Source organism: Pongo abelii, chromosome 19 (genome assembly GCF_028885655.2).
Source record: "Pongo abelii isolate AG06213 chromosome 19, NHGRI_mPonAbe1-v2.0_pri, whole genome shotgun sequence".
In the NCBI taxonomy this organism is placed as follows: domain Eukaryota; kingdom Metazoa; phylum Chordata; class Mammalia; order Primates; family Hominidae; genus Pongo; species Pongo abelii.
In genome coordinates, this window is record NC_072004.2 from 70,104,312 (window position 1) to 70,117,495 (window position 13,184).

At 42.1% G+C, this 13,184-nt stretch overlaps 1 protein-coding gene across 1 annotated transcript in view; it reads right to left on the reverse strand.

Annotated features, from left to right (window-relative positions):
• Positions 1-13,184, reverse strand: part of IKZF3 (IKAROS family zinc finger 3) — a 110,105-nt gene that overhangs the window by 64,006 nt on the left and 32,915 nt on the right. Inside the window, exons 2-3 of the mRNA XM_003778862.5 lie at positions 9,876-9,929; positions 7,175-7,276 (exon numbers count right to left, since the gene is read on the reverse strand). Of these exons, the coding sequence (XP_003778910.1) occupies positions 7,175-7,276; positions 9,876-9,929 (156 nt within the window). The remainder of the gene's footprint in view (positions 1-7,174; positions 7,277-9,875; positions 9,930-13,184) is intronic.

A 13,184-nucleotide genomic window follows, 5' to 3' on the forward strand; every position in this document is an offset into this window, starting at 1 on the left:
CAGAATTGAATTGAATTGTTGGACACCCAACAACTGAATTGCCTAGAGATTTGGTTGTGGATGGAAAACACCCCAGAATTGGAGTGGGATTTGCTAGATCAGCTCAGGCTCACAGAAACATGTGGTTTGGAAGGATGAAATAAAAGGGTAGGGGATGAGGAAATTTTGATTCCTGAGTGGCCATATAGTCACCTATGGAGCAGCAAAGAGGCTGTGATCAGTTACTAAAGGTAAAAGTTACCAGTGAAATTTAAAGATGAACCCAACTCCTGGAGAGCTGGTTCACTGAATGCTTAAGGAAATGCAAACTAATAAGAAAAAAGTGAAATACACAATCCAATGGTTATTGTTATCTGTAACAGCTAAAATGAAAGTTAAAAAGAGTGTTGGGTTGGACCTTGATATTGAACCACGCTCAGATTCTGGTGTGCCTGAACTTTGGATGCTAGACTCAAAGCTGCTTCTAATGGAAAAAATATGTAGGAAAAACAGAAAATACCTCTAAGATCTCTGGTCACCAAAAAGAGAGTCCAGGTAGGGGAGGGCAAAACCAAGAAACTACTGAAACCAGGGGGTATAGTGTGAAAGAGTTACTTTATTTTGTAGATCAGTACCATCAGCTTCCTAAAGAATTTTGACTAAAATGAATTGTAAGAATAAATAATTTAGGGGCAGTATCTTGGTTTTTAAATGCTTCAGAGTGGAAGAGCATGTTTGGGTTTATACAGGATCCACAGCTCACTATGGAACAATCACAGATGGCTACACATGATCCAGACACAGAGCAGGTCATTCCTAAGGGAACAGCTGACCTGGTGGATCAGATAAGAGCCATTGTAAGGTCTATTTACCCTGAGAAGGGGAACTATCTGACTTCCCCTTTCAATGCCAACTGGAACACCCCAGATGAAGCAGCTGATATGCTTCATATGCACGCCATGTGGAATTGGCTTTGTGATAATCAGGATTCACACACTGAATATGCCCATCACCCAGGGTAATATGGTTTGGCTGTGTCCCCACCCAAATCTCATCTTGAATTGTAAGCCCCATAATCCCATGTCATAGGAGGGACCCAGTGGGAGGTAAATGAATCATGGGGGTGGTTTCCCCCATGCTGTTCTCGTGATAGTGAGTGAGTTCTCACAAGATCTGATGGTTTTATAAGTATCTGATATTTCCCCTCTGGCACTCACTCTCTCTTCTGTCATCCTGTGAAGAGGTACTTTCTGCCATGATTGTAAGTTTCCTGAGGCCTCCCCAGCCATGCAGAACTGTGAGTCAATTAAACTTCTTTTCTTCTTTATAAATTACCCAGTCTTGGGTATTTCTTTTTTTTTTTTTTTTTTGAGATGGAGTCTTGCTCTGTCGCCCAGGCTGGAGTGCAGTGGCGTGATCTTGGCTCACTGCAACCTCTGCCTCCCGGGTTCACACCATTCTCCTGCCTCAGCCTCCCAAGTAGCTGGGACTACAGGCACCCACCACCACGCCTGGCTAATTTTTTGTATTTTTAGTAGAGACAGGGTTTCACCATGTTAGCCAGGATGGTCTCGATCTCCTGACCTCATGATCCACCAGCCTCAGCCTCCCAAAGTGCTGGGATTATAGGCGTGAGCCACCGTGCCCAGCCGGGTATTTCTTCATAGCAGTGTGAAAGTGGACTAATTCAGTATATTGGCACCACAGAGAGTGGGGTGCTGCTACAAAGATACCCAAAAATGTGGAAGCAACTTTGGAACTGGGTAAAAGACAGAGGTTGGAGCAGTTTGGAGGGCTCAGAAGAAGACAGAAAAATGTGGGAAAGTTTGGAACTTCCTAGAGACTTGGAGGGTTCAGAAGACAGGAAGATGTGAGAAAGCTTGGAACTTCCTAGAGACTTGTTGAATGGTTTTGACCAAAATGCTGACAGTGATATGGACAATGAAGTCCAGGCTGAGGTGGTCTCAGATGGAGATGAGGAACTGCTTGGGAACTGGAGCAAAGGTAACTTTTGCTATGCTTCAGCAAAGAGACTGGCAGTATTTTGCCCCTGCCCTAGAGATCTATGGAACTTTGAACTTGAGAGAGATGATTTAAGGTGTCTGGTGGAAGAAATTTCTAAGCAGCAAAGCGTTCAAGAGGAAGCAGGGCATAAAAGTTTGGAAAATTTGCAGCCTGACAATGTGATAGAAAAGAAAAACCCATTTTGAAGAGAAAGTCAAACCAGCTGCATAAATTTGCATAAGTAATGAGGTGCCTAATGTTAATTACAAAGACAATGGGGAAAATGTCTCCAGGACATATCAGAGACCTTCACAGCAGCCCCTCCCATCACAGGCCCAGAGGTCTAGGAGGCAAAATGGTTTCCTGGGCTGGGTCCAGGGTCCCCCTGTTCTGTGCAGGCTTAGGACATGGTGCTCTGTGTCCCAGCTGCTCCAGCTGTGGCTAAAAGGGGCAAAGGTACAGCTCAGGCTGTTGCTTCAGAGAGTACAAGCCCCAAGCCTTGGCAGCTTCCATGTGATGTTGAGCCTATGGGTGCACAGAAGTCAAGAATTGAGGTTTGGGAACCTCTGCTTAGATTTCAGAGGATGTATGAAAACATCTGGATGTCCAGATAGAAGTTTGCTACAGGGGTGGAGCCCTCATGGAGAACCTCTGCTAGGGCAGTGCAGAAGGGATATGTGGGGTAAAACCCCCCACACAGAGTCCCCACTGGAGCACTGTCTAGTGGAGCTGTTAAAAGAGGGCCACCATCCTCCAGACCCCGGAAGGGTAGATCCATTGACAGCTTGTGTCATGCACCTGGAAAAGCTGCAGACACTTAACACCAGCCCATTAAAGCAGCTGGGAAGCGGGCTGTACCCTGCAAAGCCACAGAGGCAGAGCTGCCCAAAGCCATGGGAGCCCACCTCTTGCATCAGTGTGACGTGGATGTGAGACATGGAGTCAAAGGAGATCATTTTGGAACTTTAAGGTTTAATGACTGCCCTATTGGATTTCGGACTTGCATGGGGCATGTAGTCCCTTTGTTTTGGCCAACATCTCCCATTTGGAATGGGTATATTTACCCAGTGCCTGTACCCCCATTGTATCTGGGAAGTAACTAACTTGCTTTTGATGCTATGCCACCATGCCTTGCTATGCAAGATCACAGGAGAAAGCACCAGTGTTGTTCAGGAGGCAGAAAAGAGGAATGAGGAAAAAGCTTAGGTCAGAGCCTTAACTGGGGTTTCTGTGGAAAAGGCAAGGCAGGGCTGGGTAAACAGTTTAGGATTGGCTAGTTTTAATAATTCTGGTGGGCTCTAGAGCATAGAGATGGTCTCTGGTTGACTGGTATCTGGCCCCAGGATGACTTAGGGTAGGTGAAATATAGGCTTGGTGTGTGAGAATTGGGTAATGGCTTATGGCAAAAACCTGTGAGTGCTTTCCAGCAATGACAACAATTGGATTTTGGACCAGCAAATTTCCATTTGAGGGGCAATTATTAGCCTGCTATTGAATATTAATTGAAATTGCTCTTATGATTGAAGGACAAAAAAATAATTTTAAAACCTAAAATATCAATGAAGTCTTGGGTGATGTCAGAGAAGTGTTCTAATGGGGAGAGCAGTGCCCAGAAGAGTTCTATAATAACATAGAAATAGTTTATAGAGAATCATGGTAACTTGGGAATGAAAGGATGATATACTCAGGAGCAGGGATCCTCTTTTCCCCTACAATTGACTTTGGAACTATGTGAGGAGCTGCTGGATTCTATCATCACTTAGACAGTGCCCTATAAAGTAGTCTTTGAACAACAAAGAGATGCTTGATTTGTGGATGGTAGTTTTTTTGTTTGTTTTTTGAGACAGGGTCTCATTCTATCATCCAGCCTAGAGAGCAGTGACATGATCAGGGTTCACTGCAGCCTCAACCTCCCAGGCTCAAACGATCCTACCACCTCAGTCCCCCAAGTAGCTGGGACCACAGGCATATGCCACCATGCCTAGCTAATTTTTAAATGTTTTGTAGAGACGAGGTCTCACTATATTGCCCAGGTTGGTCTTGAACTCCTGAGCTCAAGCAATCCTCCTGCCTTGGCCTCCCAAATTGTTAGGATTACAGGCATAAGCCACCATGCCTGGCTGTGGATGGTAGTTTTAAGGTAAATGGACAACATCCTGTTTGGAACACCACAACTGTAATTAAAGAAGGTAAAAACAAATCAGCTCAGTGAGCTGAATAATCTGCTGTTTTCCTAGAAGTCATGGAAGAACTGAACAGTGATACATGCCCATATGTTTCAGTTTCTGATTCATGGGCAATGGCCAACAGCCTGGCCATGTTGTAAGGCAAGAGTGCAAGGGAAACTTGGCATATTAAAGGGACTCTCATATGGGACAAAGCCCTATGGAAATCACTATGGGAATCTGAGGGGTGCATTAAAGTAGGACATGTCAATGCTCAGTAAAAGACCCCCCTTCCAGATTTGGAAGCTGATCAGAACCAATTAGTAGGTATCACAGTGTGCGTGTTTGAGGTGAGCACGTGGGTCCGTGAAATGAGTAGACAGGATGGGGGATGCTACAGCCACTGCAGAAGATGGGCTGAATTTGGACATATTTCCCTTGGACCCCCTGAGGCACAAAATAGCAACAAACTATTATGTCTGCCAATAAGAGAGACAGTTACTGTAGGTGACTATGGGGAAGATTCCCCAGGGGGAAGACCCCACACATAGCTGGCAAGTGGATTGCATTGAAGAGCCAATGCTGGTAGTCCCAAGGGCTACAAATCATTTTTGTTTTTGTTCTTTTTTTGAGATGGAGTCTTACTGTGTCACCCAGGCTGGAGCGCAGTGGTACAATCTTGGCTCACTGCAACTTCTGCCTCCCGAGTCCAAGCAATTCTCCTGCCTCAGCCTCCCCAGTAGCTGGGATTACAGGTGAGTACTGCCACACCTGGCTAATTTTTGTATTTTTAGTAGAGACGGGGTTTAACCAGTTGGTCAGGCTGGTCTAGAACTCCCAACCTCAAATGATCCACCTGCCTCAGCCTCCCAAAGTGCTGGGATTACAGATGTGAGTCACCACGGCCAGCCTGTTGTTGTTCTTTTGAGACAGGATCTCACTCTGTTGCCCAGGCTGGAGTGCAGTAGCAGGATTACAGCTCACTGCAGCCTCAACCTCCCAGGCTCAAGTGATCCTCCAGCCTTAGCCGCCTGAGTAGCTGGGACTACAGGCACACACCACCACACCTGGCTAATTTATTTGTATCATTATTATAATTTTTTTTATAGATATGAGGCCTCACCATGTTGCCCAGGCTGGGCCTGAATTCTTGGGCTCAAGAGATCCTCCTGCTTCAGCCTCTCAAAGTACTGGGATTACAGGTGTGAGCCACTGCACCCAAACTATAAATTGTTTTTGACGGGGATAAACATTGACTCTGGAAAGGGCTTTGCTTACCTGGTGGTATACACGAATGGTCAGTACCACGAAAGAACCAGAACAGAAGATATTGCACCAATTTGAACGGCTGAGCCACATTTCTTTATACTAAGGAGCACTCTACTTACAGCCCATAATGTCAAACAATGGGCAAAGAACTATCCTCCTCAGAGTAATAGTTTGATAGAGAATTGGACCAGTCAATTGAAACACTGATTGTCTAAAATAGGGTAAGGTATAGGCGTGAAGGGTTGGTTTATGCATTTGCACAAGTGTGAGGTCACACTCAAATGAGCTAAGGGATTGTTCCCTCTAGGTAGATTCCTCTGTTTTTCTGGTGGATTAGGGAAGAGGAGGTGGGGGAGGATGCTGATATGACTATACAATTCTTGCCAAAGAGGAGGATATTGGTGTGATGACTATTCTTTTTTTCCTTCCCTACATTGTCACATCAGCTTTCTCTTTCCTACCAGATGCAGTGGTTGCAATACCAGCACTATAATTACAAGTGCCAGAAACAGAGATGATTTCTAAAGCAAGAAAGTGTAACCATAGCTTTAAACCTTTATGTCAGAACTCCTAAGGGCCTGATAAGGCAGGCTGTGCCTTTACCCCATCTGGCAAAATTGGGGTTAACACTGAATGCAGATATATTGCCTAGTGGTAGAAATAGCCCACTAGTTCTGTACCTGTGTAACCCCATCCTGTATGTATGGGAGTTGACTGAGGGAGAGGTACTTGCTAGACTAGTATTGCTGCCTACGATCTAGACCAGCGCAGTGGCCAAACTTAATGTTCCTCCCAAAGGTGGGAAAGTTTGGGCATAAACAGTAAGAAGGAGGAAGAGTAGCTGAGAGTAAAGGAATGAATAAATGAGTTATGTAACAAGTCCTGTGAGTCATCCTAGCAAATTATTAAACATGTGGAGGGGAGTCCCCGATTTTGTAGCTAAGTCAGACAGAAGTGCGGGTTACCTGGGGACCTGGTACTTGAGACTGTTGTCTAAAGTGGGAAGAATACTGTGCAGTACTGTGAGACTAAGCCTGTAACCTGTTTGGTCTATGCAAACATCAGGAATTAGAATCAGAATTGAATTGAAGTGGGCTGGGTATGGTGGTTCATGCCTGTAATCCCAGTACTTTGGAAGGCTGAGTTTGGCAATTACTTGAGGTCAGGAGTTCCTGGCCAGCCTGGCCAACATGGTAAAACCCCGTCTCTATTAAAAAAAATACAAAAATTAGCTGGGCATGGTGGTGGGTGCCTGTAATCTCAGTTATTTGGGAGGCTGAGGCAGGAGAATCACTAAAACATGGGAGGCAGAGGTTGCAGTGAGCTGAGATTGCGCCACTGCACTCTGGCCTGGGCGACAGTGAAACTCCATCTCAAAAAAAAAAAAAAAATTAAATTGAACTGTTGGACACCAAGTCATTGTCTGGAAAACGGGAAAATTGGTTTGTTGGTGTCAGAAAACACCCCAGACAAACTTTCTACAATAAACATGTATTACTTTTATAATGGCAAATAGTAAAACATTATGTTTTAAGTGAAGTTAATATAATTGGAACACTGGATAAGCACCTTAAATTCTCAAAATTTGCTGATAACCTACAACTATGAAATGCAAACATTTGTGAAATTAACAAAACAGAATCACTCCTAACTAAACCTACAAATGCAAGTTTTCCTTGGAGAGCTGATTTCCTCTCCACACTAAGCCTAAGCAATACCTACAGCCATCAGTGTTTAGTCTGCGCACTATGGCTCACCTCCTATGTCTTCATCTTCATTGGCTGGGCCTTCTCCACTGTCCACATTTTCCATTTCATGAGATTTGGTTAAACTGTAGTCATTCAAAACCGCTGGGCTTTCTAAAAGATAAAAGGAGTTTTAACTATGTGGTTCAATGTTAAAGGATTTTTTATAAATATGTATTAAGTAGACCCCCATTTAACTTTCAGCTTCACACAATCCTTTAGTGACAGATAGTACCCTTTCACACATACCCAAAAGGGATACATACATGAAAACTCTTGAGGTTTAGAAATATGCCCAGGGTTCGCAGTGGCTCACACCTGTAATCCCAGCACTTTGGGAGGCCGAGGTGGGCAGATCACCTGAGGTCAGGAGTTCGAGACCAGCCTGGCCAACATGGTGAAACCCCATCTCTACTAAAAATACAAAAATTAGTTGGTCATGGTGGTGCGTGCCTGTAATCCCAGCTAAGCGGGAGGCTGAGGCAGGAGAATCACTTGAACTCAGGAGATGGAGGTTGCAGTGAGCCAAGATAGCACCACTGCACTCCAGCCTGGGTGACAGAGTGAGACTTCGTCTCAAACAAAAAAAAAAGAGAAAAGAAATATGCCCAGGGTTCATGTACCCTCTGAATACACACAACTTTCTTGAATATTTCTTTCATCTGAGTTAAAGGGCACTCATGTTCCTTCTGGAGAAAAACTATCTCTCCATTGGTATATCTCATGATATTCAGTAGGATGCCATTGCTATTTATGACAAAGTAGTGACCAGAAATACTAAGCGTGCAAACACTGGCATAACCTAATTTGGGAAAGATGCTTTCCTAGGAGGAAGATCTGTAAGCTTTCTGCATGCCAAATTCTGTTTTTCCCTTCTGTTCACATTATAAATGTGATTCTGTGGAAAACATATTGGACCCCAAGTTTCTTTATTTGTTTGAACATTTACTGAATGTTGACAAGGCTACAGATATGAATAAGTCATTATGTCTTCAAGGAGCTCATACTTTGAGATATAGATAAGAGAAGCCCACAACTCTAACACACGGTAGGCTCAGACAAGGGATTAAATAAAGGAAATACAAAGTGTTATTAAAGTTCATAAGTGAAAGGGAGCAGACATAATAAAAACATGCTTAAACAAACAGCAAACTTGTTACAAAATAAGTTTAAGAGAAATGTATAATAAATATTGATAATACTAGAAGTAAGAAAAAGGAACAATGCAACTGGAATTATTTTCATATATAAGCATAGTAGCTTAACAAAAAGATGATAGCAGAAGAAATGAACTGAAAAGTTACCCTCTTTTTATCTAACTCCTTCCCAATCTTCAATAAAATATTTGCTGAGTTCCCATTAATACAAAAAATAGTCAAAGACACTGAATCCTGTGGCACTGAGGCTGGACTGAAGTAGGGAGGTAACTAGAAGCTCTGCAGTGGCACTCCTTTCAGCTGAGCCATGACCAGACACATGCGGGAGCGAAAGAGAAACATGTTTCACAAAACCCATCAATAAAAGCCCCTGAAAATGTGGTCACCATGGACTCAGTGTTTGATTTATGAATATCTGAAGTTTCTAATTTCTGCATATTATAATGTATGCTCTGTGAACTCTAAGATACCATTCTAAACAATGGTTCACTTTTCTCAAGCCTGAAATGACTAAAATATAGTGGACACCTAAACAATTAATATGAGGTTTAGGTTCACTTAAAAGATGTGATTGGCCGGGCGCGGTGGCTCTTGCCTATAATCCCAGCACTTTGGGAGGCCGAGGCGGGCAGATCACCTGAGGTTGGGAGTTCGAGACCAGCCTGACCAACATGGTGAAACCCCATCTCTACTAAAAATACACCAGGCATGGTGGCACATGCCTGTAATCTCAGCTACTCAGGGGGCTGAGGCAGGAGAATCGCTTGAACCCGGAAGGCGAAGGTTGTGGTGAGCCGAGATCACACCACTGCACTTCAGCCTGGGCAACAAGAGCTAAATTCCGTCTAAAAAAAAGAAAAGAAAGATGTGATTACAACTTACAGTAACACAAAAAGGCATTTCAGTGATAAATTAAATTTTGTAATATAATGTAAGCTTTGATTCACACAGTGAGTTAATCAACGGAGGACACAGAAGTTATTTTCAGGAAATAAATTATTGTAAATGTTTATAATTTATTCTAGAGCAGGGATCAGTAAACCATGGCCTGAGGTACAAGTCTGACTATAGCCTGCTTCTGTGTGGGCCCAGGAGGTAGGAATGGTTTTTACATTTTTTAAGGGTTGTAAGAAATACAAAAAATAATACGTGACAGAGACCATATGTGGCCTGCAAAGTCTAAATGTTTACTATCTGGCCCTTTACAAAAAAGTTTGCAGACCACTGTTCTACAGTAAAAATCACAAGTCGTTCAAATACAAGCTACTATATTATTCAACAAAAACTGTCTTCAGAGCAATGAGCTGAAAAATTAAAAACAAACAAACAAACAGTGATCAATATTAGGTAGTGTATGTTTGGCCCTAAGATGCTAAAGAACTTACATGATCTAAATGGATGAGTTATTTTTTCATCAGCAAGAGACAACCATATTTAAAAAAAAAAAAACCCACACATTTCCATAGCATTTTTACTGCAACCAGAATAAGCACATTCCTCTTTCTTTGGTATTTTTAGTAAAGGTATATTTCCAGAGAGGAAAGTCCTGATGTTACCTGCGGGCACAGACTGCTCCTGAGTGCATTTCAGTTCCGCATTTGTTTGTATATCTGAAAAGAAAGAGGTTATAAATATTAGCTACTTAGGGTACATTTCTACAGGTTTGAGCATTCCAAATTTAATAAGGGATACCATTTCGGAAAACTTAGCAGCAGAATTCCTCTTTCAGAGCAAGATTACTCTTTCTCTATACTCTCCCTAAAAGCCTTTCAAGGAGCATGAAAAAAAAATATTGATGCAGCAATGTTACTCTAAGAACTTTCTGCCAGAGATCTACTTACACCAAGAACAATATGCAAAAAGTGGGTCCCATTAGAAATAATTTCATATATTCTTTATTTTTCCCCCAATATTTTATTATGAACACTCTTGAACACATAGAAAAAAAGAGTTCAAAGTGGTATATATATATATATGTACATATATATAATGAAATACTATTCAGCCATTAAAAAGAATAAAATCATGTCATTTGCAGCAATATGGATGGAGCTGGAAGTCACTATGTTAAGTGAAATAAGTCAGGCACAGAAAGACAAATATCACATGTTCTCATTCATATATGAGAGCAAACATGTTGATCTCATGGAGGTGGAAAGTAGAATGACAGACAGGGTGTGTGGGAGGGAACAGGGGATGAAGAGAGGTTAGTTAATGGGTAAAACATATAGTTACATAGAAGGCATAAGCTCTAATGTTTGACAGCAGAGTAGGGTGACTATAGTTAACAACGATGTATTATATATTTCAAAATAGCTAGAAGAGAGGACTTGAATGGTTTCCAACACATAGAAATGATAAATACTCAAGGTGATAAACATTCCAAATTCCCTGACTTGATTATTATATATTCTATGCATGTAACAAACTATCATGTGCCCCATAAATATGTAAAATATTATGTATCAATAAAAAATTTTTAAAAAAAGAACTGCAAAGTTGAATATCCATTACTCACCCTCTGGATTCTACAATTAACATTTTGCTATTTTTGCTTTCTCACATATCTTTCCACCCATTCATCTCTCAATCCATTCATCGATCCAGCTTTTTCGATGCATTTCAAAATAAGTTGCAGGTATCAGTATACCTCAGTCCTAACATTTCAGCATGATCATTATTAACTAAAATTCAATATCTGTTTACAAGATTTTAAAAAGTAAATTTTACATACAGTGATATATACACGGATCTTAAGTGTACCATTCAATGAGTTTTTAAAAATGCATATCCTCATGTAATGCAAACCCCTATCAAGATACAGAACATTACCATCATCCCAGAAAAGCTCCCTCACATCTCTTCCTAGTCAATTCCCACCCACATACTCCAGAGACAACTACTGTTTTGACTTTTTCCACCATAGATTAGTTTAGCCTATTTTAGAACTTCATAAAAACAGAATCACACAGACATATGGTATAAATTATTTTGCCTGAGGCTTCTTTCACTCAACATAATGTTTTGAGATATATCCATTCTGTGGTGTTTATCAGTAGTTCATTCTTTTTTATTGCTAAGTAGTATTCCATATGAATATCCCAGTTTGTTTATCCATTCTCCTATTGATGGACACCTAGACTGTTACCAGTTTGGGCTATTTATAAGTCAAACTACTATGATATTCCTTTTTAAAATAATAAACTTTTACATGTTAGAGTAGTTCAAATTTACGGAAAAATTGCAAAGATAGCACAGAGAGTTCCCATATACCCCACACCCAATTTCCCCTATTATTAACATCTTATGTTAGTATGGTACATCTGTTATAATTAATGAATATATATTCATACATTATTACTATCTAAGTATCCAGATTTCCTTAGTTTTCATCTAATGTCCTTTTTCTGTTGCAGGATCCCTTCCAGGATCCCACATTACATTTATTCATCTTGTCTCCTTAGGCTCTTCTTGGTTGGGACAGTTTCTCAGACTTTCCTTGTTTTGATGATCTTGACAGTTTTGAGTACTGGTCAGGTATTTTGTAGAATGTCCCTCAACTGGGATGTGTTTGTTTTTCTCATGATTAGACTGGAGTATGATCATCCTTGCACAAGTATTTCTGTGGTCATATGCTTTCATGTCTCTTGAGTCAATACCTAGGTGTGGAATTACTGGGTTATAAGGTAGGAGGCATACATCTAGTTCAACACAGTGAAACTAGAACTTGTTCAAAAGTGCTTCTTCCCTCTTCTTTGGGCTTAACTTGCTCTGCTTCTGCCCTCTTTAGGTGAAATTTTAGTGACTGACTTTATTCCTTTCTTCTTTTCTAATTATAAACATTTAAAGCTATAAATTTTCCTGTAAGCATTGCTTTAGCTGCATCTCATAAATGCTGATGTTTTGATTATAATTCAGTTCTAATTTCCCTCGAGACCTCTGTGATCCACTGGTTATTTATAAGTGTTTAATTTCCAGATATTTGGGGGAATCCGGGAATTCTTTAGCTAACTTGTTATTGAAGTCAAATTCCACTGCACTACAGTCAGAGAACACAGTCTGTGTAACTGTAGTCCTTTTAAAAGTATTAAGACTTGTGTTCTTGGTGAATGTGCCATGTGTAGTTGAGACATATGTATGTTCTGGTTTTTGTTGGTTTTCTTTGTTTTGTTTTGCTTTGCAGATCTGGCTGAGGCTTTATTTTGGAGGAAAAAAAAATGATGTAATTGTTTTGTAGCTGGAGGCATGGGCAAGGGGGGTATCCCAGGCAGTAAACTCCCCATAAGTGGGCTGAGGGTTAGGGCTGAGCCTCAGGTGGGTCTCCTGTTCCCTACACTCCCCTGCACAGTGGCCTCCTCCACAGGCTCTGGGGCAGACACGGGACGGGGTAGGCTGGGAGGGGCTGCTGTGGCCTTTCACCTGGGCAGGACATCAGAGGACTGGGACATCAGCTTCCCATCGCGGTCTTGATCTTCACAACCACAGCCCTAGAGAAGCGGGCACAGCTAAAGGAGCTGGAGCCCCCGCCAGAGCCAAAGCTGGATCCAAGCCATAGCTGAGGCCAGGGCTTGTAAGGCCCCTGTAGGCTGAGCTCAGCCCACCTGAGTAGCCCCTGGTGGTCTTCATATGGATACTCATGCTCTGCATCCCAGACTTCAGCTGGCTCTCCTTGCCCTCCAGCAGCTTCCTGTAGGTGGCGATCTTAATGTCCAGGGCCAGCTTGATGGTCGTCAGCTCCTGGTACTTGAGCAGCTGACGTGCCACGTCCTGCTTGGCCCGCTGTAGGGCGGCCTCCAGCTTGGACCCCCTGGCATTGGCATCCTTAACAGACCGCTCCCCACACGTACACAATGGCAGCCTCCAGG